The sequence below is a fragment of the Macaca mulatta genome, chromosome 11 (assembly GCF_049350105.2).
Source record: "Macaca mulatta isolate MMU2019108-1 chromosome 11, T2T-MMU8v2.0, whole genome shotgun sequence".
NCBI lineage: Eukaryota > Metazoa > Chordata > Mammalia > Primates > Cercopithecidae > Macaca > Macaca mulatta.
Window position 1 is genome coordinate 71,560,774 of NC_133416.1, and position 22,973 is coordinate 71,583,746.

Below are 22,973 nucleotides of genomic sequence, written 5' to 3' on the forward strand. Positions count from 1 at the left end.
TGAACAGGCAAATTTTCCTGAGGGGGCAATCTAAGCAAGCTATAGGAAAGAGGTGATATTTTTGATGGCCCTTAAATGTAGATTGATGGAACTAATAGGGAGCTGGCATTCTGGGCAAAGTTAAGTAGGTGTACAAAGACAGATTAGATGTCACATGGTGGATTTGGTGGGAAGTTACAGACTTAACTCTGTTTAGCTAAAGTATGGAGGCAGAAGTGATAGCTAAAAAATAAGATGAGACTAGATAGACAAAAGCCTTGTGTTAACATGTGTAGAGTTGGGAAGTCAGTAGGCAGTTGGTTTGTAATTTAGGAGGGAAAGTGTTCAGAACATTGGGTCTGAAGCAGTTAGAATTAAATACTGATTTTGGAGTCCTCAGTGTAAGTCAGTCAAAGTAAAGCCATAGGAATGACTGAGACTTTCTAAGACCAGAACAGAAAGAACTTTGGCTCAAGCAAGAGTCAACAAAAAAGTAGAACCAGATAGCCAGTTGTGGTGGTGCACGCCTGTAATCCCAACTACTTGGCAGGCTGAAGCACAAGAATTGCTTGAACCCAGGAGGTGAGGTTGCAGTGAGCTGAGATCATGGCACTGCACTCTAGCCTGGGCAACAGAGTGAGACTGTCTCAAAAAACAAAAACAAAACAAAATGAAAAAGTAGAACCAGAGGTAGGAGCATTGTGAAAGACAAGGGAAGACAGTCTCAAGAGGGGAGATTGGATGGCATTGTTTGGATGCTAGACAGTCAAAGTGGATGTGGATGAGGAATGAAAGGAAACAGTAAGGATGGTATTTCTAGTTCGGAAGTATTTGTTTTATCGATAGAAGTGTTAATTTAAACATACAGAATTGAGTCAAACAATATTATATTTAAAGTGTTTTGCTTCAAAATCAAAAAGAAAAAAATGTTTTGCTTCATTGTTCTATTTTCTCATTCTTTTGACTGACTTGAGGTATAAGTTTACTTTCCCTGATTCAAAACAAGCAAAACTACACTTTTAAAAAGTGGTAACAGTGAGGTTACAAAGTGATGAACATTGCATAGGAAGCAATGGTACATAGACAGGGTAGACGTAAGAAAAAGATGAGAAGGAAAGTAGGAGGGATCTGGGAAACAGTGCAGGGTTACTGCCTCTCAGTTAAAGACAAGTTTCCTGTGATGGGTCATTAAACTGTGACCTAGATCCAAGGTGAAGGAGGAAACATAAATCCTTTGATTCAGGAGCACTAATATTAAACAGGAATTCCAGGTGTTAGTGCAATGAAGAGTCCATCAAGGAGAGATACATTGATTTTTTTTTTTGAGACAGTGTCGCTCGGTCGCCCAGGCTGGAGTACAGTGGCATAATCTCAGCTCACTGCAGCCTGTGCCTGCCAGGTTTAAGTGATTCTCCTGTCTCAGCCTCCTGAGTAGCTGGGATTACAGGCATGTGCCATGATGCCCGGCTAATTTTTTTCTATCTTTGGTAGAAACAGGGTTTCACCATGTTGGCCACACTGGTCTGGAACTCCTGACCTCAAGTGATCCACCCACGTCGTCCTCCCAAAGTGCTGGGATTACAGGCGTGAGCCACTGCACCTGGCCAAGAACCTTATTTTTCAGATGGAGAAACCAAGGCTCAGAGAGGTTAAGTAACTTGTCCAAGTGCAGCAAACCACCAGGGCACATGTATGCCTATGTAACAAAACTGCACGTTCTGCACATGTACCCCAGAACTTAAAGTATAATAAAAAAAAAAAAAAAAGAAAGAAAAAAAAGAAAAAGTTGCCAGAGCCAGGCTTCAAACCAAGGCAGTCTGGCTCTGGAGTCTGTGTTCTTAAGCACAATATTATGTTGCCTTTAAAGTGTACATGTATTGTTCCAATTCTTTTTAAGCTTATTAATGTCAAGCAAGAAAACAGTTGTAAGTATCTTTTAATCTTCAGGGCCCAGAATGTGTTCAGTATCTTCAACAAGAATACCTGCCCTCCTTGCAAGTAGCTCCAGAAATAATTCAGGTAAGAGCTGTTTCTTACCATTGTGTAGGCGAGCAATCACAGTAGTAGCAGTATTGCCTGTGACATTGTCGCCAGCAGAAATCACAAATATTTTCATATTACATAAGTTGTTGCCAGTATCTGAAAATACTGTTTATGCTTATCACCATTTTGAAATTGAGTTACTAAGTAATATCACTACACCTTGTTATCTAACAAGTTAATAAGTCCTTACTGTTCTACCATACTTTAGTTTGATAACCATTGTTCAGTATAATTGGCTTCTGTCGTAATCCCATGTATTATGTTTTATGCATTTAAAAAAAAAAACATTCTAAAGGAGCCAGTAGGCTTTTCCAGACTGCTGAAGGGGACCACAGCAGAGTTCTGAAGCTTTGTGCCAGGTAGTTCATTATGTGTACACCAAGTTTATCAAGGCTTAATCTGTAAATCTGAAACTGTATTTTGAGAAAAGTGTCTGGAAAGTGACCTTATACTTTTAAGAAGTCATTTGTATAATATTGTTTCTTGGCATATAATTTTCCAGATTTCTTGTCCAGTAGTACATGGAGTTAATGAAGTATCAAACTTTTGATTAAAACTAGAATTACAATCTCTTATGTAGATTGCAAAATTTGTTTCTTCATCATTAGTGTTTTTATTGTAAGAACACTTACATGAGAAATATACCATCTTAACAATTTTTACGTGCACAACACAGTATTGTTAATTATAGGGACAGTGATGTACCTGTAAAATATAGGTGGATCTCTAGAACATATTCATCTTGTATAACTTAAGACTTTATGCCCGTTGATTAGCAATTCCCATTTCCCACAGCCCCCATCTCCTGGCAACCACCATTCTACTCTCTGATTCTGTGAATTTCACTACTTTAGATACCGAATATAAGTGGAATCATACAGTTATGTCTCTTTTTGTGACTGGCTGTTTCACACAATGTGTTCTAGGTTCATCCATGTTGTTACATATGTCAGGATTTCCCAATTTTTTAAGGCTGAATAACATGCCATTGTATGCATATATCACATTTTCTTTATGCATTAATCCACTGATAGATTCATTTGGGATTATTTTCACATCTTGGCTATCTTAAGTGCTACAGTTAACATGGATGCTGATTCCAATTCTTGTAGATAAATACCCAGAAGTGGGATTGCTGGATTATATGGTAGTTCTACTTTTAATTTTGTGAAGAAACCTCTTACTATTTTCTATAGAGGCTGTATACCATTTTGCATTTCCGTCAGTTGTGTAGCAGGGTTCCAATTTTTCCACATCCTCACCAATGCTTGTTGTCTTTTGTTTTTTTATAATAGCCATTCTAATAGGTCTGAGGTGATATTGTGGTTTTGATTTGCATTTCCCTGATGATTAGTGATGTTTGAACATCTTTTCATATACCTGTTAGCCATTTGTATTTGGAGAAGTCTATTCAAGTCTTTAGCCCATTTTCTAATCAAGTTATTAAGTTTTTTGCTATTGAATTAGAGGAGCTTTTTATATTTTAGAAATTAACCCCTTATCAGATAAATGGTTTGCAAATATTTTCTCCCTTTCTTGAGCTATTCCAGAGGTTGCCTTTCTGCTGTGTTGATTGCTTACTTTATGGTGCAGAAGCTTCTTAGTTTGATGTAGCCCCACTAATGTAGCTTTTCATGATATCAATGAAATTATTTCCAAGACCAGCATCTTGAAGCTCTTCTATGTTTTCTTCTAGTTTTGCAGTTTGGAGACTTTATATAAAGACTTTAATACATTTTGAGTTGAGTTTTGTGTATGGTGTTAGATAAGGGTCTCGTTTTCTTTTGCACATAGATATCCAGCTTTACCAGCGCCATTTGTTGAAGAGATTATTGTTTCCCCATTGTGTATTCTTAGTACCCTTTTTGAAGATCAGTTGACTATATGCAGGGTTGATTTTCAAATTCTATTTTGTTCCATTGGTTTGTATGTCTGTCTTAAAAGAGACAGGGTCTCACTCTGTTGTCCAGACTCAAATGTGGTGGCACCATCATAGCTCACAGCAACGACAAACTCCTGGACTCAAAGAATCCTTCTGCGTCTGCCTCTGCCTCCCAAGTAGCTAGGATATATGTCTGTCTTTTGCTGTTACCATACTGTTTTCATACTGTAATATTAAAATATATTGTGAAATCTGGAAGTGTAGTACATCCAGCTTTGCTCTTTCTCTGGATTGTTTTGACTATTCAAGGCCTTTTGTGATTTTATGTAAATTCTAGTTTTGTTTTTTCTATTTCTATAAAATATGCTCTTGGAACTTTTATATGGATTGCCTTGAATCTATACATTGCTTTGTTTTTGTTTTTGGAATGATTAAGAAGCTTTTTAAAATTTTTTAAATTTATTTTTATTTTTTTGAGATGGAGTCTTGCTTTAGCGCCCAGGCTGGAGTGCAGTGGCATGATCTTGGCTCATTGCATGCAACCTCCGCTTCCCAGGTTCAAGTGATTCTCGTGGCTCAACTTCCTGAGTAGCTGGGATTACAGGCAGGCACTACCATGCCGGGCTTATTTTTGTTTTTGCTTTTTTTAGTAGAGACCAGGCTGGTCTCGAACTCCTGACCTCAGTGATCTTCCCACCTTGGCCTTCTAAAGTCTCGGGATTACAGGTGTGAGCCACCTTGCCTGGCCATTAAGAAGCATTTTGTTGACCTGATGGAATAGCGATATTCATTTAGCAGCTCAGTTTTATATACTCTTTCCCCTGTGTCGTTTTACATAACGTGTAAAGGTGGGGAGGAGGGCCCTTTTATTGCAAAGACATTTCCAGAGTCGTCATCTTTTTCTTTCTCTTTTTTGAGACAGTCTTGCTCTGTCGCTGAGACTGGAGTGCAATGGCATTATCTCTGCTCACTGTAACTTCTGCCTCCCAGGTTCAAGCAATTCTCCGGCCTCAGCCTCCCAAGTAGTTAGGATTACAGGCGCCCACCACCACGCCTAATTTTTATATTTTTAGTAGAGACGGGGGGTCACCATGTTGGCTAAGCTGGTCTTGAACTCCTGACCTCAAGTGATCCGCCGGCCTCAGCCTCCCAAAGTGCTGGGATTACAGGCATGAGCCATTGCACCTATCCAGAACCAGGGGCTTTTCTGTGACCAAGGTAAACCCTTATCAATTACCCTAGCCCATAGTGGCCTTGGATCTTACTGCTAGGCACTGGCTTTCAGTGTTGCTTTGTACTTCCCTGTCTTCTCCTTGGGTAATGCCACTAGGCCTGGGTAGGACGCCTGCCCTTTCACTTCATGGGTAGATTCCCATAAGAACTACTTTGAAGGCCAAAACGAGATGGGTGAGAGAGCTGCTTTTTCTCCTGCTCTCCTTTCTTGTGTCCTCATTCTTGCCCATGATTTTTTTGATGTGTTCCATGATCTCCTTATTCATCTTGATCTCTATATCCACCAGGACCTGCTCTTCATAATATAAATAGAATTGTAGGAAGAGTGATGGTATTGTGTTCTCAAACATCATGATCTGCATCCAAGGGTTTTTTGTTTGTTTGTTTGAGATGGGGTCTTGCTGTAGTCTTGCTCTGTCACCCAGGCTAGAGTGCAGTAGCATGATCTCAGCTCACTGCAGCCTCCGCCTCCCGCGTTCAAGTGAATCTCCTGCCTCAACCTCCCGAGTAGCTGGGATTACAGGCGACGGCCACCGCACCCAGCTAATTTTTGTATTTTTAGTAGAGACAGGGTTTCACCATGTTGGCCAGGCTGGTCTCGAATTCCTGACCTCGTGATCCACCCACCTTGGCTTCCCAAAGTGCTGGGATTACAGGCGTGAGCCACTGTGCCCCATCCAAGGGTTTTGTTTTTTTTTTTTTGATCTGAGAAATAAATTTCCTGGTACCCTCACCCAGCTGCCCAGGTGTGTTATAATTCACTGTTATGACCTTCACCAACTCCCTGAACACTACTACATCACCCTGGTCTGGGTACTGCAGAAGGGGAAGGGCCCCTTCACAGGTGGTGGCAGTCAGACACCAAAGAGGGGTAGGAGAACAGCAGACACCACTTCTCCTCAGCAGATTGCTTTGGGTAGTGAGGACATTTTAACAATATTAAGTCTTCAGTCCATGACACAGCTGTCTTTCAATGGTGTTTTTTTGTTTTTATTTTGAGACAGGGTCCTCACTGTTGCCCAGGCTAGTGTGCAGTGGTGCGATCTCAGCTCACCGCAACCTCTGCCTCTCAGGTTCAAGCAGTTCTCCCACCTAAACCTCCCAAGTAGCTGGGACTACAGGTGTGTGGCACCACACCTGGCCAATTTTTGTATTTTGGGCAGAGATGGGGTTCCACCATGTTGGCCAGCCTGGTCTTGAACTCCAGACCTCAAGTGATCCAGCCACTTCAACCTCCCAAAGTGATGGGATTACAGGCATGAACCATTGCGCCCAGCCTCAATGGTGTTTTTTTGAGGCTTTTATAATGCTGTTTTTCCAAAAATAAAATAGATCTCACATGAGTTTAAAAAATGAATTTAACTCATTTTTAATGAATTTGTGATCTCTTACTTAACAATATACCACCTTTAACTTTAGAGATATTAATGACTTTCTTGGTTATCATTTGTTACATAAGTAAACTAGTATTTTAATGAAAATAATTATTAATTATTCTTGTGATCTTAGTGCTCACCAAAAGTAGAACTAGACCATTCAGTTTACAGCTAATCTTCTTCCAGATTGCTAAATGAAGCAAAATTATTTTTCTATTTAGTAATTCATTATGAAAGATAAGGAACCTCAGTTTTCCATTTTTAATATGCCTTATGTCTGACAACACATTTTGCAGAATATTCCCTATTAGAATTCTCTTTTTCTTTTGGTCTTGCTCTGTTTGGTTATCCCTCTTACTAGATGTGAGCAGCCATAGCAATGTAGTTTTTGTCCCACTCTTATCAGGCATGAGTCCACCTTGTCTAGGAGAGCTATGTTCTCAAAAGTGAAATCAGCCTGTTTGACAAGTACTAACATTTGAAAATGCTATAAACCTCTTGTGGTGAGATACTGTTTGAATTGATCTTGATAAATTAAATACTATGAATTTGAAGCAACCTTAAATTCCTTTGACAGAAAAATAAACAAAATATGGTATATATACACAATAGAATATTAAGCCTGATTTATAAAATAATCCTGTCATATGCTATAATGTGGATGAACCTAGAGGACGTTATGCTAAATGAAATAAGGCAGTTATTAAAAGACAATGCTATATGATTCCATTTGTTTGAGATATCTAAAGTAGACTCACCAAAGCAGAAAGTGGTGGTTGCCAGGGGCTGGAGCAGGGGAAAATGGGGAGTTCTTCAGTTAAGAGGCAGAAAGCAAGCTTGTTTTGCAAGATGTAAAAGTTCTAGAAACCTGTTGTACAATAGTGTGCATGTAGTTAATGCTACTGTACCGTACATGTAAAAGTGGTTAATGTGATAAGTTTTAAGTGTTTTTACAGCTTTTTTAAAAAAAGAGCCAGGCACAGTGACTTATACCTGTAATTCCAGCTTCTTGGGAGGCTGAGGTGGGAGTGTCCTTTGAGCCTAGGAGTTGGAGGCTGCAGTGAGCTATGATCACACCGCCGTACTCCAGCCTAGATGACAGAGCAAGACCATCTCTTAAAAAAAATTAAAAAAAAAAAAAAAGTGGATATGAATTACAATGGATTTAATACGAATACATTTGTTCTTTCTCCCTCTTTTCCCCACCCCCCAGGAGTTTTGTCAAGCGCTTCAGCAGCCTGATGCTAAAGTTTTTAAAAATTACTTAAAGGTAGGTATTTGCGAAGCTCACGTATCTTCATACAATTAGGTAATGTTTGAGAGCCAAGAGAGAATATGTATCTGCAATTATAGATGTTTATGTGAAGTCCCTTTTAACTAAGCTGTTGCAAAAGATCGTAAGTTAGGTAAGCACACTGAATGTGTACACCTTTGATTATATTGGTGAGAAAATGCCAGTTTTATTTTATAGTTTCATGATGTAATTAAATAGAAACTAGAGGCATTACGAGAATAAGAAATGTTCAGGAACAGTTGTCTACATTAAGTTGAAAAGAAGGGGCTAAAAATATAAAAACAGAAGAAGGAGATACTTAACTCTGTAAATCAACAAAAAGTGTCACATGTTTATTTGGTATTCATAGTTATAATTAAGTTCATGAGATGAAACTGTCTTGGTCTTACCTTAGGTAGTCATTCATTTCATACATCATGACTGCTTTTTATGTACCAAGTACTACAGTAATGGCTGCAAATACAACTATGAGTAATTTTCCCTCCCCATAAGGAGCTCATGATCTAGAAATAAAGTTAGTGTGACAAGATGAATTGTTTATTTTTTATTATCTTCACTCAGATAATTTGAAGACAAAGCACTATATTAAATTCAGTAGCAGGTAACTTAGTGTAGCACCTGGTTCTTTTGGTGAAGACATTCAGTGGAATTTGTAAATCAAAGGGCTCTGCACAGAAGTGTGTCATCCTTTGACTGTGTTTCTAACATCTTCCCTTGTCAGTTTTTTCTTAGTTGTAGTTCGTCAGCTTAAACATCTCAGAGAGTTTGTGTGGAAGAATATTGAGGGCTTTTTTTTTTTTTTTTTTTATCATTGGGAACCCTCCCCTTCGCCATCCTCCCATAAAAAAGCAAAGTGCCTATGCGAGTAACCCCTGTTGAATAACTGATCAGTCAAACTGAATTTAAGGACTCAATCCTCACTATTAGAGGTGTCTGTAACAGTAGATCTAGGTACCCTGTAGAAGGCTTGTTCTCCAGATGTGGTTATTCATCGGCATAGCATTTGTAAAAAGTCTTCCTTCTGGGCCCAACTTCTCTTCAGTGATGACATTATCTTAGTGATCATAACTATCTCAGTATTAGCATTATTATTCTAGTTGGAAAAAATGAATTTCATTCTTTTGTGCTCATTCCTCCCTTCACATCTGATTGATCCTCAGATCTTGCAGATTCTTTTCTCATCCTCTCTTCTGTCTCTGCTGCTCTGGTGTAGGCTGATGTTATCTTACTCTGATCTCTCTTCTCTTGTTCTAGCCAGGCTGATGTGTTTGACTCTTCAAATAGTCCTTTGATATTTATTCACCTTCCTCATAATCTTCCTAAACAAATTCATGTTTCTCAGTTTGGCACTTAATTTTTTTTTCGAATTCTGACCTGAGACTACCTTTCTGTTTTTTCGCAGAAATGGTCTTTACTGTTCTTGTAGTTCTTCAAAAATCCTGCCTTAATAGCAGCCCAACTTCTGTGTGAACTGTACCCATTTTTCTATGTTTGCCTTAAGCATGGTCTCCTTGTAAGGTTTTCTTTTGCCTATATAGTGATCATTCTTTTCCCTGCACATAGTCAGTAGATTATCTGTTAAATGAATCTCCTGGGTACTAGGGCACTATCAATACTGTTCTTGCCTGTATTAGTCCATTTTCACGCTGCTGATAAAGACATACCCGAGACTGGGCAATTTACAAAATAGGTTTATTGGACTCACAATTCCACATGGCAGGGGAGGCCTCACAATCATGTTGGAAGGCAAGGAGGAGCGAGTCACATCTTACGTGGATGGCAGCAGGCAAAAAGAGAGCTTGTGCAGGGAGACTCCCATTTTTAAAACCATCAGATCTCGTGAGACCCATTTACTATCAGGAAAACAACATGGGAAAGACCTGCCCCCATGATTCAATCATCTCCCACCCGGTCCTTCCCACAACACATGGGAATTATGGGAGCTACAAGATGAGATCTGGGTGGGGACACAGGGTCAAACCATATCATTGTCCTTACTGAGAACAGTGAATTATGTCTGATGCTCACCTGACCTGCTATGGATGGCAGTGTGTAGTACTAGGCCATGCCTAGCACAGCCTCTAGCCAATTCCTTTGTAGTCTCAAATTTTGACTTGGAAGTACTTTTGAATCATCAAATAAACAGTAAATTCCTCATGGGGTTAGAATTGCTGTGTTTAGCTTTGACTTGTTTCCTCCTCAAATTTTATTTATTTATTTATTTTTGAGACGGAGTTTCGCTATTGTTGCCCAGGCTGGAGTGCAATGGCACGATCTCGGCTCACCACAACCTCCGCCTCCTGGGTTCAAGTGATTCTCCTGCCTCAGCCTCCCGAGAAGCTGGGATTACAGGCATGCGCCACCGCACCAGGCTAATTTTTTCTATTTTGAGTAGAGATGGGGTTTCTCCGTGTTAGTCAGGCTGATCTCAAACTCCTGACCTCAGGTGATCCGCCCGCTTCAGCCTCCCAAAGTGCTGGGATTACAGGCATGAGCCACCGCGCCTAGCCTCAATATGTAATTTACCAGTGTTAATTTTGAAATAGTACCAATCAGTAAAAAGGTGTCAAGAGCATGTTTTCTTCTGACCATTTGATTTCCATAGCATAGAGATAATACCATATTTTCACTACTTCCCCAGTTGGGTGATGTCAGCCTAAGTTATAGCTAGACTTACCAAATTCTCCAGAACAGAAAGTTCTTACCTTGGATTACATATGGATATATAAGGCATGTGAAATGTTCTAAATGTCTATCATATGTTACAAAAGAACACTGCTAGCACTCAGAAACTTGGAGCCATTCTTCAGGTGAAAGTGATGCCTTCTGACATTAGTATTGACTGCATTGATACTTTATTTACAGGTGTTCTTCCAGAGAGCAAAGCCCTAAGGACTGGATTTCCCTGTGCCTACTTCATGATCAGGAATTCCAGTTAGTGTATAAAGAAGCGATTTTTGTGTGCCATTCATGCTGGTCTTTTTCACACTGTTTTGAGCTTACTGCAGTATATGTTTTGGGATTTTTCTGTAAAATGGGTGTAATTTTCCTGACACAGGTATGTAACAACAAAAGAAGTTGCCTGCATGCCGGTCCAAATTGTTCTGTATAAAGATGCTCTTAAAAGATACAGTTATCCTAGAACCTTAATTCTTTTTTATTTGAAATTTTAAGTCAAGTCCTTTATAAAGACCATAGCAGTGGAAAACAGTGTACTTTTTAAAAAATTGCTGAATATAAAATGTTTGAAAATTTTCTTTATGTGTGAAGACACATAAAGTATGGGGGGAATACAACAATCAAAACTAACTTTTTGTAGATAGCCATTTCATTTCTTTAAACTGTTTCAATGCCAATATGTATTCTACAAAAGAGAATGGTTTTAGGCTCCAGTGTTATACTTTTTTTTATATATATATATATAAATAAATTTTACGTAGTGAAATCTACCAAGTCTTTTCTGGAATTATTGTAAATACTTTAGTTTTATTTTCATCTTAATCTCTCCCTAATTTCCCATTTAAAGGTTTACAAATATGAGTGTGTGGATGCTTTAATTCATTTAACCTCACTCCTCAAAGGTAACACGCAACTTAGTTCTGTTATATGAGAGTCTTTTTTTTTAATGTACTAGAAAAAGCCTATGTGAATCTGTTGATAGAATTTAAAATTCCAGGCCAGGCGTGGTGGCTCACGACTGTAATCCCAGCACTTTGGGAAGCCAAGGCAGGTGGATCATTTGAGGTCAGGAGTTTGAGACTAGCCTGGCCAACATGGTGAAACCCCATCTCTACTAAAAATACAACAGTTAGCCAAGTGCGATGGTGCACGCTTGTAATCCCAACTACTCAGGAGGCTGAGGCAGGAGAATCGCTTGAACCCAGAAGGCAGAGGTTGCAGTGAGCTGAGATTGTGCCACTGCATGCCAGCCTGGGCGAGAAAGTGAGACTCTGTCTCAGAAAAAAAAAGAATTTAAAATCCCAATTTATTTTCTAACTCTTTTATTGGATGTATTTAGAACACAGTATACCTATAGTATACCTATGTGTTTATTATGTTTGTAAATGGTAGCTAACATTTAATTACTAGAAGTACTTACCCCTGCCTTCCTCCATTTTTATTCATAGCTACTTGACAAAGCAAAAGGAAATAATAGTTATCAGTAGTATCACTGGAAAATTAAGAAGAGACGAGGGACAAAACTGAGCAGCAGAATTCATATAGACATTTAAGTTTAAATTCTAAAAGCTCAATTGAGATTTTCAGGGAGGGTGTGTTTTGCCCTTTGGCCTCATGAATGGGTTTCATGATGGGCTTCAGTGGCCTATAAACTCTGTAAAATTCTATTCTAAATTTTGCACATTTATTTTGTTCTGGTTAATTCCAGAAGACATTTCAAACATTTTTCTTATCATATAATAAAAGTACTTAACTAAATTGACAATTATAAAAATAAATCAGCCGGGCACGGTGGCTCACACCTGTAATCCCAGCACTTTGGGAGGCCGAGGTGGGTGGATCACAAGGTCAGGAGTTCAAGATCAGCCTGGCCAACATGGTGAAACCCCATCTCTACTAAAAATACAAAAATTAGCCAGGCGTGGTGGCGGGTACCTGTAATCCCAGCTACTTGGAGGCTGAGGCAGAGAATTGCTTGAACCCGGGAGGTGGAGGTTGCAGTGAGCCGAGATTGTGCCATTGCACTCTAGCCTGGGCAACAGAGAGACTCTCTCAAAAAATAAAATAAAATAAAATAAATAAATAAATAAATCAGTGAAATGCACCTTATACTTTAATAAAAAATGTTTTCAGAAATAGATAAGTGAAAGCTGAGTGTTTCTTTGATAGGGTCCCCTGTACTATACGAGTGATAATTACAGCTATTGTAATAGTAGTAATTGTTAAACAGATACTAATGAGTAGCATAGCATAGTGGGTAAGAGTTTATATAGCACAGGCTCTAGAATCAGATTAAGTAGGTTCAAATACCAGTTCTGCCAGTAACTGGTTTAGAACCTTGGGCAAGTTAAATAATGTCTCCCAGCCTCAGTTTTCCTATTCGTAAAATGGGGGAAATAATGGTAGCTACCTCAAAACTCATTATGAATTCAATGAGTTAAACGTGAAAAGACTTATTGCAGTAGCTGGCACATAAAGACTTGATAGTAGTTTATATGGATGCTATCTCATATTAGCATATATGGAATTAATAGTGTATCACTATACTTTTTTTTTTTTTTTTAATAGAGACCAGTCTGTCACCCAGGCTGGAGTGCAGTGGTGACATCATAGCTCACTGTAACTTCTAGCCCCATACTCTACTAATCCTCCTGCCTCAGCATCTGGATTAGCTGTGATCGCAGGTGTGCACCACCACATCCAGCTACTTTTTTTCTTTTTTTTTTGGCAGAGACAGGGTCTCTCTATGTTACTCAGTCTGGTCTCAAACTCCTGGCCTCAATCCTCCCACTGGCCTCACAATGTTGGGATTACAGGCATAAACCACTGCGCGCGGCCTGTACTATGCTATCAATTCCATATATGGGAAGGTGTTTTCCCGTTCGGAGCTCTTTAAAGCTCTGCAGAAGATTTACATGTGTTTATCGAGCTAAGAGAAATCAGGGCATGGAAATTGAGTAATAAAAATTAAACTCTTCATGTTATATAGTCATGCATAATTTCTATCTTCTTCTCTGAAGTTGCCTAGAGCACCATCACAGTTAGGAAACTTCCATCATGAATTTCCTTATTACCAAAAGCAAGTACCCAAATAATTGTCTCAGGAGAGGAAGGACAAACTGTTAACAAGCTGAAATATTTGGGGATTTGTGTGACTTGACTAGGGAACCACAGGGTTTTGTAATGCCTGATTTAGCCCTGTGCCTAACAGTTTATTTAAATCTTAATGCTAATGTTAACTGGTTCCCAGGTGGTTGACCTTATAAGAAAACACTGTGTGGTATTTTAATGTGGTAAATATGTGAATGAAGGCCTTTGGCTCAGTTAATCACTCCCACAACTTTGAGCTGTGGTTTTACTGGTGGAAGGAACTTTAACAGGTCTTCGCTCTTGTCATTAGATATCAGAGAACTGAAATTGGTTGGAATTGTAAGCAGTGAATAGATGCGTTGTTAGAATGATTCCATCACTTATACATTGTTTAAAATGCTAATAAAGTAACTTGCTTTGTAAGAACACATTAGAGTGGACTTTTGTTATCTCCATTGTGCATTTGATAAAACTGAGGCTTAGAGAGGTAAGAAACTTGCTTTTAAGTTAGTAATTGGCGGCCAAGACAGCAACCCTAGGTCTGTTCCATTCAAAAGCCTCTGAGCCACTCCTCATGACTTCCCGTTCATTCGTCTTTGCTGTAGTACTTACTCTGGGACACACCATCTTCCTCTTCCCCTCCACTCAGAAATGTAGCCCTAGATGAGCAGCGGTCTGTCTGCCCCCTCCTTACGTTGAGAAAAGCCTGTTTTGCTGTCCGTGGGCAGAAGGGACCCCTTCAGAAAGCTATTCCTTATTGGGAATAGCTGCTTGAGATTTTGACGTACGAATATTGCAGGACCTAATTTTAGTATTTAGGTTTTAGTTCTTAAATTCTTAAGTTTAGAGTTAGATACTTCAAAACGGCCATTTTCCAAAATACCAAGAGGGAGTTAAATGAACATATTTACATTAAGAATTTAACGTCTTTCTGGGTGATAGGAAAATGAAAAAAAGAATGTAAAGTCTGAATTACTGTGAGACGATAATCTGGTTCCACTGCAGCCAAAGTGGGCCCTTAAAACAGAATCCATCCCTCCCGGCTCTGCCGGCCGTCTCTGCCTGCCCCCCCACGTGTCCCACGTTCTGCAAACCTGTAAATCGGGATGTAATCCCTTGTTCAGAGTCGGTCCGCCCCACTGTCGGCCGGCGCTCGGGGTAGGGGCGGGATTTGCAGTTGCGGGAATCCCAGTTATTGTGTTCGCTGCTCAGGGCTCCTCACTTCGCCTTTAGAGTAAAGGGGAGCGAGGGGAACAGTGGACGGGGTGTGTCTCCAGACATTCCCCTCATTCAGTGGCCTGGGAAGCCGACTCAGCAGTCGCCGCCGCAGCTGCGGTGGCTACCGGACGGGCCATAGACGTGCGCACGCGCACCCGCACCGGCGCGCCGGCCGTCGGTCACGTGGCCCCCGGCCAGGGCTTGCGAAGCCGGAAGTGTCCTGGGGCTCGAGGCCGCGGGAGCCCGCCGGCGGTGGCGCGGCGGAGACCCGGCTGGGTAAGTGAGACGGCCGCGGGCGGAGGGGCCGAGGCGGCGCGGGGCGCGGTCGGTCAGGCCTGCGCCTCCCGGCGGGGAGCGCTCCCGCCCCCTGTGGGAGGCTGGGATGCTGAGTCAGAGCGGGGGCGGGGGCGGGCGCACCGAGAAGCCCAGCACGACCCGAGGCCAAGCCATCCAGGACCCAGGCTGCGCGGACACTGCCTCTGGGGTGTGTGTCAGGGGCGGCCGTAGCGGGTGGAATGGTCGCGCGGGCCCTGTTCCCTGCATCCCCGCTCCTCGCCGCGCGGCCGGTCCTCGACCTGCATCCCGTCCGGCGGCTTTGGGCACAAAGAGGACGACTCCGTTACCGGGCCTGGGCCCTGGCCGCCCGGGGAGGCAGGGGCACCTCTTTCCCTTGAAGTTAGACTCGCTGTTTTCTACCCTCTTTCCGAGAGTCGACACACCTGGCAGTTTTTAAATGCATTGATTTTTCAGAGGATTAAAAAGAGACGTTTCCTTAGAGTTTTAGTGATGTTCTGTCCGCAGAGGTTGACTCACACCGGAAATTAGAAGCCTAAGATATGTTAAATATATGCCTATGAAATACGAATTCCCAGACGTTCCTTGCTCCTCGTCTACCTGACTTATGAGTTTAATTTGTAGTCTCTATCCCAGGTATTTTTAGTAGGTGGCCTCAAAACAACTCACAAGTAATTGCCAAATGTATAACCAAAGACAGGTCTTTTCCACTCTGGAAGCCCCAGTGTATGAATCACATAGGGGTAGAGTTTGGAAATCCTGGAACTTTGTCCTTAGGCTATGTTGTCAAACCTGTTTTCATCCCTCAGCAAATAGTAACTTTCGTTTTGGACGGTATAAGGAAGTAGACTGAACACGGCATCATCAGCAACATACTTGTGGAGTGCTTGCCTATATGCTTGTCAAAAATTTGGGACGATTTATATGGCAAGCACGTTGTGGGTGTGCTGAGTCATGTTTTAGCATGTTATTGTGGAGTTATTGGAAGATAGTTTCAGAAGATATTTCCCCTGACCACTATTGTGATTACTCTTAAACAGAAACTATAGTTTTGTATCTGCATAGAGAACAGATACCTTAGCTGATAAATATTTTTCTTATTATTCTGAAGGTACATACATATAGGTACCTAATGGTACTATTTGCCATTTATAGTTACATTGATTAGGGAAAGTTTTTCATTAGATAGTTGAGACGTTTATTATTGTATCGTAAATGAAATGTAATAACTGACAAATGTGTATTCCTTATTTGTGAAAAGGAAATCTTATTTTTATTACTTATTTCCAGTAGTCATATATAAAATTTATCTAAATTAGATGGGTGGTAAAATTATATAAAACTATCCCGCTGTATCTGTGATTGGTAAAATTGAGACCCCTGACCATTCTGCATATTCCTAACCCAACTTGGGCATATTGGTGGTCATTAATTCATCACAGAATACCTACTCTAGCATACTACTTTTTGCTTTAACTTACTGTGGAGGGATATTAAAATCCATGATTTGATGACAGTACAGCAGGTTTAAGGGGGCATGGTAGGACTAGTGTTTATGCTATGTTAGCATACATCAATTTTAGTCCAATGTGGAGCTTGGATATTTTGTATACCTTGATAGATCCATAGCTTTTCAGTATTAAAGACTTGATAATACAGGCTACTTGATACGTTTATATATTTATACTTGGAGGTTGGAGAAACTATCCTTAATTTCAGAAGAGTTCGTAACTTTTCAGGAATAATAATTTTTGCACCTTTCCTTTATACTTGTCAAGTTCTGTGTAGATTGTGTAGATGAAATTTTAGCTTATGGAAATATTATGCAATGGCAACATTTGTTTTCATTAGTGTTTCCCTGCTCTGAAGGAAACAAAGTAATTTTTTCTATATTTATTATATTTTACATTATTACTTTTCTTTTTTTTAAAACACCTTAAATTATGTCTTAAATTAGTCTTTCAAAACATTTGAAGGAGGTAAGTAACAATATCACTCTCACGGACAAAGACAAAATTAGAAGAGAAATAGGTGTTGGTTTTGTTTTTGTTTTTTTTTGAGATGGAGTCTCGCTCTTTCACCCAGGCTGAAGTGCAGTGGCGTGATCTCAGCTCACTGCAACCTCTGCCTGCCGGGTTCAAGCAATTCTCCTGCCTCAGCCTCCTGAGTAGCTGGAATTACAGGTATGCACCACCACGCCTGGCTAATTTTTTTGTATTTTTAGTAGAAGAGGGGTTTCTCCATATTGGCCAGGCTGGTCTCAAACTCCTGACCTTGTGGTCCGCCCGCCTCGGACTCCCAAAGTGCTGGGATTACAGGCATGAGCCACTGCACCCAACTGAGAAATAGATGTTTCTTTCAGCCCTGTGATAAGTTAATTAAATTGAATGTATGTCATTGGTTAATGTTTTTTTTTTTCAAACCTCACACAACATTTTAGCCTTGAATATTGCTAGAAACTTAGATTTTTTTTTTTTTCCTTTTGAGATGGAGTCTTGCTGTGTCACCCAGGCTGGAATGGGGTGGCACGATCTGGGCTCACTGCAGCCTCTGCTTCCGGGTTCAAGTGATTCTCCTGTCTCAGCCTCCCGAGTAGCTGGGATACAGGCGCCTGCCACTATACCCATCTAATTTTTGTATTTTTTCTGGAGACAGGGCTTTTCTATGTTAGCCAAGGTCTCAAACTCCTGGCCTCAGGTGATCTGCCCGCCTTGGCCTTCCAAAGTGCTGGGATTACAGGCATGAGCCACTGCTGTCAGCTGAAATGCAAATTTTTTTTTGTCATATTATTGTATTTTATTATAGTATGTGTAGTGTATACTAACTTAAAGGGAAACAATGTAATCAAAATGATGATCATGGGGAAAATGGCATCTTGCTTTAATCTTCAACTCAAAGTTACTCTTAATAATCCGTTTATACCATTATGTCAAATTTTAGTCATCCCTGCAGAATTTTAGACAAATGAAAACAGACAAGGTGACACCAAAGAGTTAAGCACAGAAAGTGATATTGATTAAAAAGTTGAAAGTAAAAATCTACCTTGGCTAGAACTGAACATTCAGATCCATCTCTCCAGAGGAAAATCTAACTTGAATCATAATGGTTCATATTTTGACTAGTTTATACCATATCAATTAGCAACTTATGACTTGAAAATACTTTGAAACTTAGATATTTATATTGAACTGTTTATACACTTCAGCAACAGATAATGGGTGATCTTACTTGAGACTAAAAACAGCTAACATTTGTTTCTTAACTGTGTTACTCCTTTAAAACATATTTGCAAATTTGTTTTTTCTCTTAGTATAACAAGAGGATTGCCTGATCCAGCCAAGATGCAGAGCACTTCTAATCATCTGTGGCTTTTATCTGATATTTTAGGCCAAGGAGCTACTGCAAATGTCTTTCGTGGAAGACATAAGGTTGGTACAGAGAAAACTTTGAAGACCTTTTATCACTGTATGTATTTTGTTCTGAGATGCATGCTTATGCTAAAATGTGTGACTTGGTGATTTTGATCCCTTTGTCTGAAGAAATTGTTTTAATGATTTTTGTGGTTATTTAAGGCATAGCTGTGTCAGGCAGTGAACTATCTACCCAGTGGTGGCAGAGATTAAGTGTTAGTGAGTGGAGGGAAACAGATTGGTTGAAAATGGACTGGGAAAGATTACTGCAGCTCCCCTATGGTAGAGAGTGATTTCACTGACAGAAGTTCAGTGTAATGAGTTGAGGTAGCATTTGATGTGGCATTTTGGATGGTAGGGAGGCAGATGTGTAGTTGGAGGGGAACTCACAGGTGTTTCTGATAGGCTCTGGTAAGGGTAAGTACCCCTACTAAAACAGCATCCTACAAAGCAGATGGGAGTAAAATGAGATTCTCAACAAGGAGCCCAGGTTGAAAAGACCATATTTTCATATAAGGTAATCAGAACCTGGTAGTGGAGGTGGGAATAAAATTATTCCCAGAGGCACTTCAAGAACCAAAAAGGACTTTGTGTCAGATTCAATGTGGAGGATGAAATTAAAAATAGTTAAAATAATTTAAAATGAAGAAATCGAAGATAATTAAACTTCCTATTCTGGGAAAGACGCTGGAAAAATAGAGTCTATTCTGGGAAAGAAGCTGGAAAAATGGAGTACACAGTTCATTCATAATACAAATAATAACTAATTTTGCAGTGCTATGAATTTGTTTTGGAGCTGAATGATGTTTGGAGCTTCCTAAGTCCTTATTTTCAGAAATAGGGCCCTAAAGTTTTAGTAGAGAGGAATTGCTTCCTCTTTTCCTGTATTCTTGAGACTGCCAGTCAGTTCTGTCAGTGATGATGAGATAAGCGTACATCGGGGAGCGGCTGTTTCCTCTGGGGAGAGTATATTGACTATAAACACCCTTTATGGCTCATAGAGAATGAATCAGAAGTACCATACGGACAACTTTTAGCTTTCCTCTCCCTGTATCTAGAATTATCCACAAGCTCTGGATTCTTACTCAGATTACTTGTGATCGATCCTGGGTACCCCATCCTAGAAATTGCTTTTGTTTTATGCCAAAGAGAAAATGACTAGTGACTCAGAATTTAGCATTGAGAACGCATCTGATCATCTTATCTTCCTGTAGTCCAAATTAACAAACTTTTAATTATCACTTGGTATGTGTCAGGCACTGTGGCAGACCTAGTGAATATAACTATAGCTAATGTGCAGTCCCTAGACACAGTTTCGGGTTTAGTAGCAGGATGGATTAGAAAGGAAGTAAATTGGAAGCTGATGGGATGAGAGATAGTCAATAGTGATAGAGACTGGATGAGACATATTGAAAGGGCCTGGCACTAGAAGATACGTCACATATCCTGCTCCTCTTTCCTTACTTAAATACTCTGTGCTTCATGTAAATGACTACACATAGTATGCACTCTATAAATGTTTGCTGAATGAAAAAATGAGTGAATGAATGAGGACTGATTAGACTACCCCAAGACAATCTGAAGCTCTCCAAAGGAAACAAATATGTACCCATTATAGTGTGGAAATCTAAAATGAGGATTTGAGAAATATAAGAATTAATTAAAAGATTGCCACATCGGACATAGTGGCTCACGCCTATAATCCCAGCACTTTGGGAGGCCAAGATAGGTGGATTGCTTGTGTCTAGGAGTTTTGAGACCAGCCTGGGCAACATGGCAAAACCCTGTCTCTACTAGAAACACACACACACACACAAACACGCGCGCGAAAAAGATGGCCAAGGCCCAGTCTAATATTTAGTCCCCAACAGTTTTCCTAGGAAGGTGCTTTGAGAAACCAAGTTTGTTCTTAATGACGGCAATTTCAAGTGTTTAGGACTATATCCTCCAAAAAATCCTGCTTCCCTTTAACTATTTAAGGATTTTTACCATGATATTAACCCTTTTATATTATTTCTTAGAATGACCGAATTCTTACATTTATTACTTGTCATTCAAAGTATATAACCTACTTAATCTCTTTTTCATTAAATTGCTTTTAGTTACTAATGTATGAGTGTGGATGTGTATATTCATGGTGAAGTTGAAGGGAAGAGAGTTGAAGGATATGTTGATCTGCACATATGGATATATACACACACACATATATATGGAATATATATATATGGATCTCTATTATTTGTATACACTTTGACTTAGTGAATAATAGATGACTGTGTAGGTGAATAAAGGGAAAATGGTACGTTTCCACCTATATCCCGATAATCTCACAGGCATGATGTAGTCTACACAAGTTTGGAAAATAATGACCGTGAGGTCAGTGGGTATATTGCAAAATTGTATTATTTTCCCTGCTTGCTCCTCTGTTAGGTTTCTCCTAGTTTTAGACTGAGTTTGAGGTCTGTCTCAGCTTAAGAAAAATCACTCTGTTGGGTGATATATAGATTTGGCAGTGTCTTTACCCTTACTGAACTAAGGGAAAAACAGTGGAACTGAACTATAGTTAAATTATTCTCTTTTCATATGTCTGAAAATGGTCATTGGCTCTTTCATCTTTCATTTTCCTCTGGGAAGAATATATATCAATTTGTGCATTTTGCATGACCAGGGTGAGGGGAATCACATAGGATTATGAAGCAGTTAAATGGCCTTAAGAAAAGGATCATGCGATTCTGGAGTGAGAGAGGAGGATGATAGCTCCAAGTGGTGAATCTGTGGAAAGTATAAAGAAGGCTCCAAAGCAGGAACAGTACAGAGGTCCTGATAGAGATGAAATGTCGTTAGCCATGAAATGTGCTTGAAACCCAGGCTCAAAGAGAAAAGGATTTTCCTGCTTGCTCTAGGGAAGTTCAACCTTGGATGAATGGGGGGAAATGTAAGGCTAAACTCAAGATCTGGACTGGCCACGAGGGAGAGGCTTGCTCATTAGAGTGATTGGAAGGAAGTGAGAGGGTCTGAAAGAGAATCTTAAAGGAAGGTTAATAAGAAGAACATTCGAATATGATATTTACCTGAAATGTAAGCGTATGTTTAGAACCTCTAAGATTCCCTCCCAACTACAGCTGTGCTTTGTAATTTTGTGTGTGATCTACTTCAGTAGGTCATGAAAGAGTGAGAGTGGGATGCTGCGATACATCAGTAGAGAAGAAGAAATAAATGCCTTTAATCCTCTAGAGAGGGTCTGTGAAGGAACAGCCTGCCCTGGTCATCTAGGTAGAGTTGCAGAAAGTAACCCAGGGCAGCAGGGGTAGAATCCAACCAGGAAGTCTGCTTTAGCCTCGCTCTGCAACTCCTGCTTTCCCCACTCCCCTCCCCAGCATTGTCCTAGCTACAAAATAATTCTGAAAAGTTGATTGCATTACTTTGATATTCTTAATAAAAATCTCATAGGTGGAATATAGTGCTCAGTCTCTCTGTCCTGCTTTGATTTGTTTAAAATTATTAGGCCTTGGAGAAGCCCTTGTGAGTTTCACTTTCTATTTCCTCTCTAAAAGATGATTTTGCTTTTGATATTATTATAGCTTTTATCTTCCGATGTGTGACTATTTTTGCCCCACTGTATCCTCATGAAAGCTTTATGATATGAAAGAAAATATCCATTTCTAAATTCCAAAAGGTGTAATTTGAAAGAAATGTTGAGCAGTTAATTGATTCATTTTAACTTTTTAGAAAAGTCAAGAGTCCTAGTACAGATTCCCTGTGCCTAAAAGATGCACGATGTTCTATCAGAAAATAAGTTGCAATAACTAGTTTTAATGCTACCTTTTAATCTCTTTTACAATATTATGAATAAGTAAAACATTTCTCTCTTTTTTTTTTTAAGAAAACTGGTGATTTATTTGCTATCAAAGTATTTAATAACATAAGCTTCCTTCGTCCAGTGGATGTTCAAATGAGAGAATTTGAAGTGTTGAAAAAACTCAATCACAAAAATATTGTCAAATTATTTGCTATTGAAGAAGAGGTAAGTAGTAAAACTTTAGTTAATCTTACATTTATTGTAGTTATGAGTCAAGAGATAGAACCTAATATTAAAAAATGGATTTTTTAAAAAAAACTGTTGAAAATTGGGGTTTGTACAACCAAATACTCTATCCTAAAGGATTCTTGAATACATAGAACAATAGAAATAAAATATCATAAAAATGGAATCAGAAACAGTAGTATAAGAAATCAAAGAGGGTGGCCAGGTACGGCTGGGTGTGGTGGCTCATGCCTGTAATCCCAGCACTTTGGGAGGCCGAGGCAGGCAGATCACGAGGTCAAGAGATTGAGACCAGCCTGACCAATATGGTGAAACCCCATCTCTACTAAAAATACAAAAATTAGTTGGGCGTGGTGGTGTGCACCTGTAGTGCCAGCTACTTGGGAGGCTGAGGCAGGAGAATTGCTTAAACCTGGGAGGCAGAGGTCAC

At 39.8% G+C, this 22,973-nt stretch overlaps 2 protein-coding genes across 3 annotated transcripts in view; both read left to right on the top strand.

The window, feature by feature from the left end:
• Positions 1 to 11,254, top strand: part of XPOT (exportin for tRNA) — a 43,630-nt gene extending 32,376 nt beyond the window's left edge. Inside the window, 3 exon segments of one of the 2 annotated variants that reach the window (NM_001258184.1) lie at positions 1,927 to 1,998; positions 7,727 to 7,783; positions 10,673 to 11,238. In NM_001258184.1, the coding sequence (NP_001245113.1) occupies positions 1,927 to 1,998; positions 7,727 to 7,783; positions 10,673 to 10,699 (156 nt within the window). In that variant the 3' untranslated portion in view covers positions 10,700 to 11,238. 2 annotated transcript variants of the gene reach the window in all.
• A 3,781-nt stretch (positions 11,255 to 15,035) lies between these two features.
• The window catches only part of TBK1 (TANK binding kinase 1), a 48,714-nt gene continuing 40,776 nt past the window's right edge, over positions 15,036 to 22,973 (top strand). The window contains 3 exon segments of the mRNA NM_001261193.1: positions 15,036 to 15,070; positions 18,399 to 18,516; positions 22,382 to 22,522. Coding sequence (NP_001248122.1) covers positions 18,430 to 18,516; positions 22,382 to 22,522 — 228 coding nt within the window. The 5' untranslated portion in view covers positions 15,036 to 15,070; positions 18,399 to 18,429.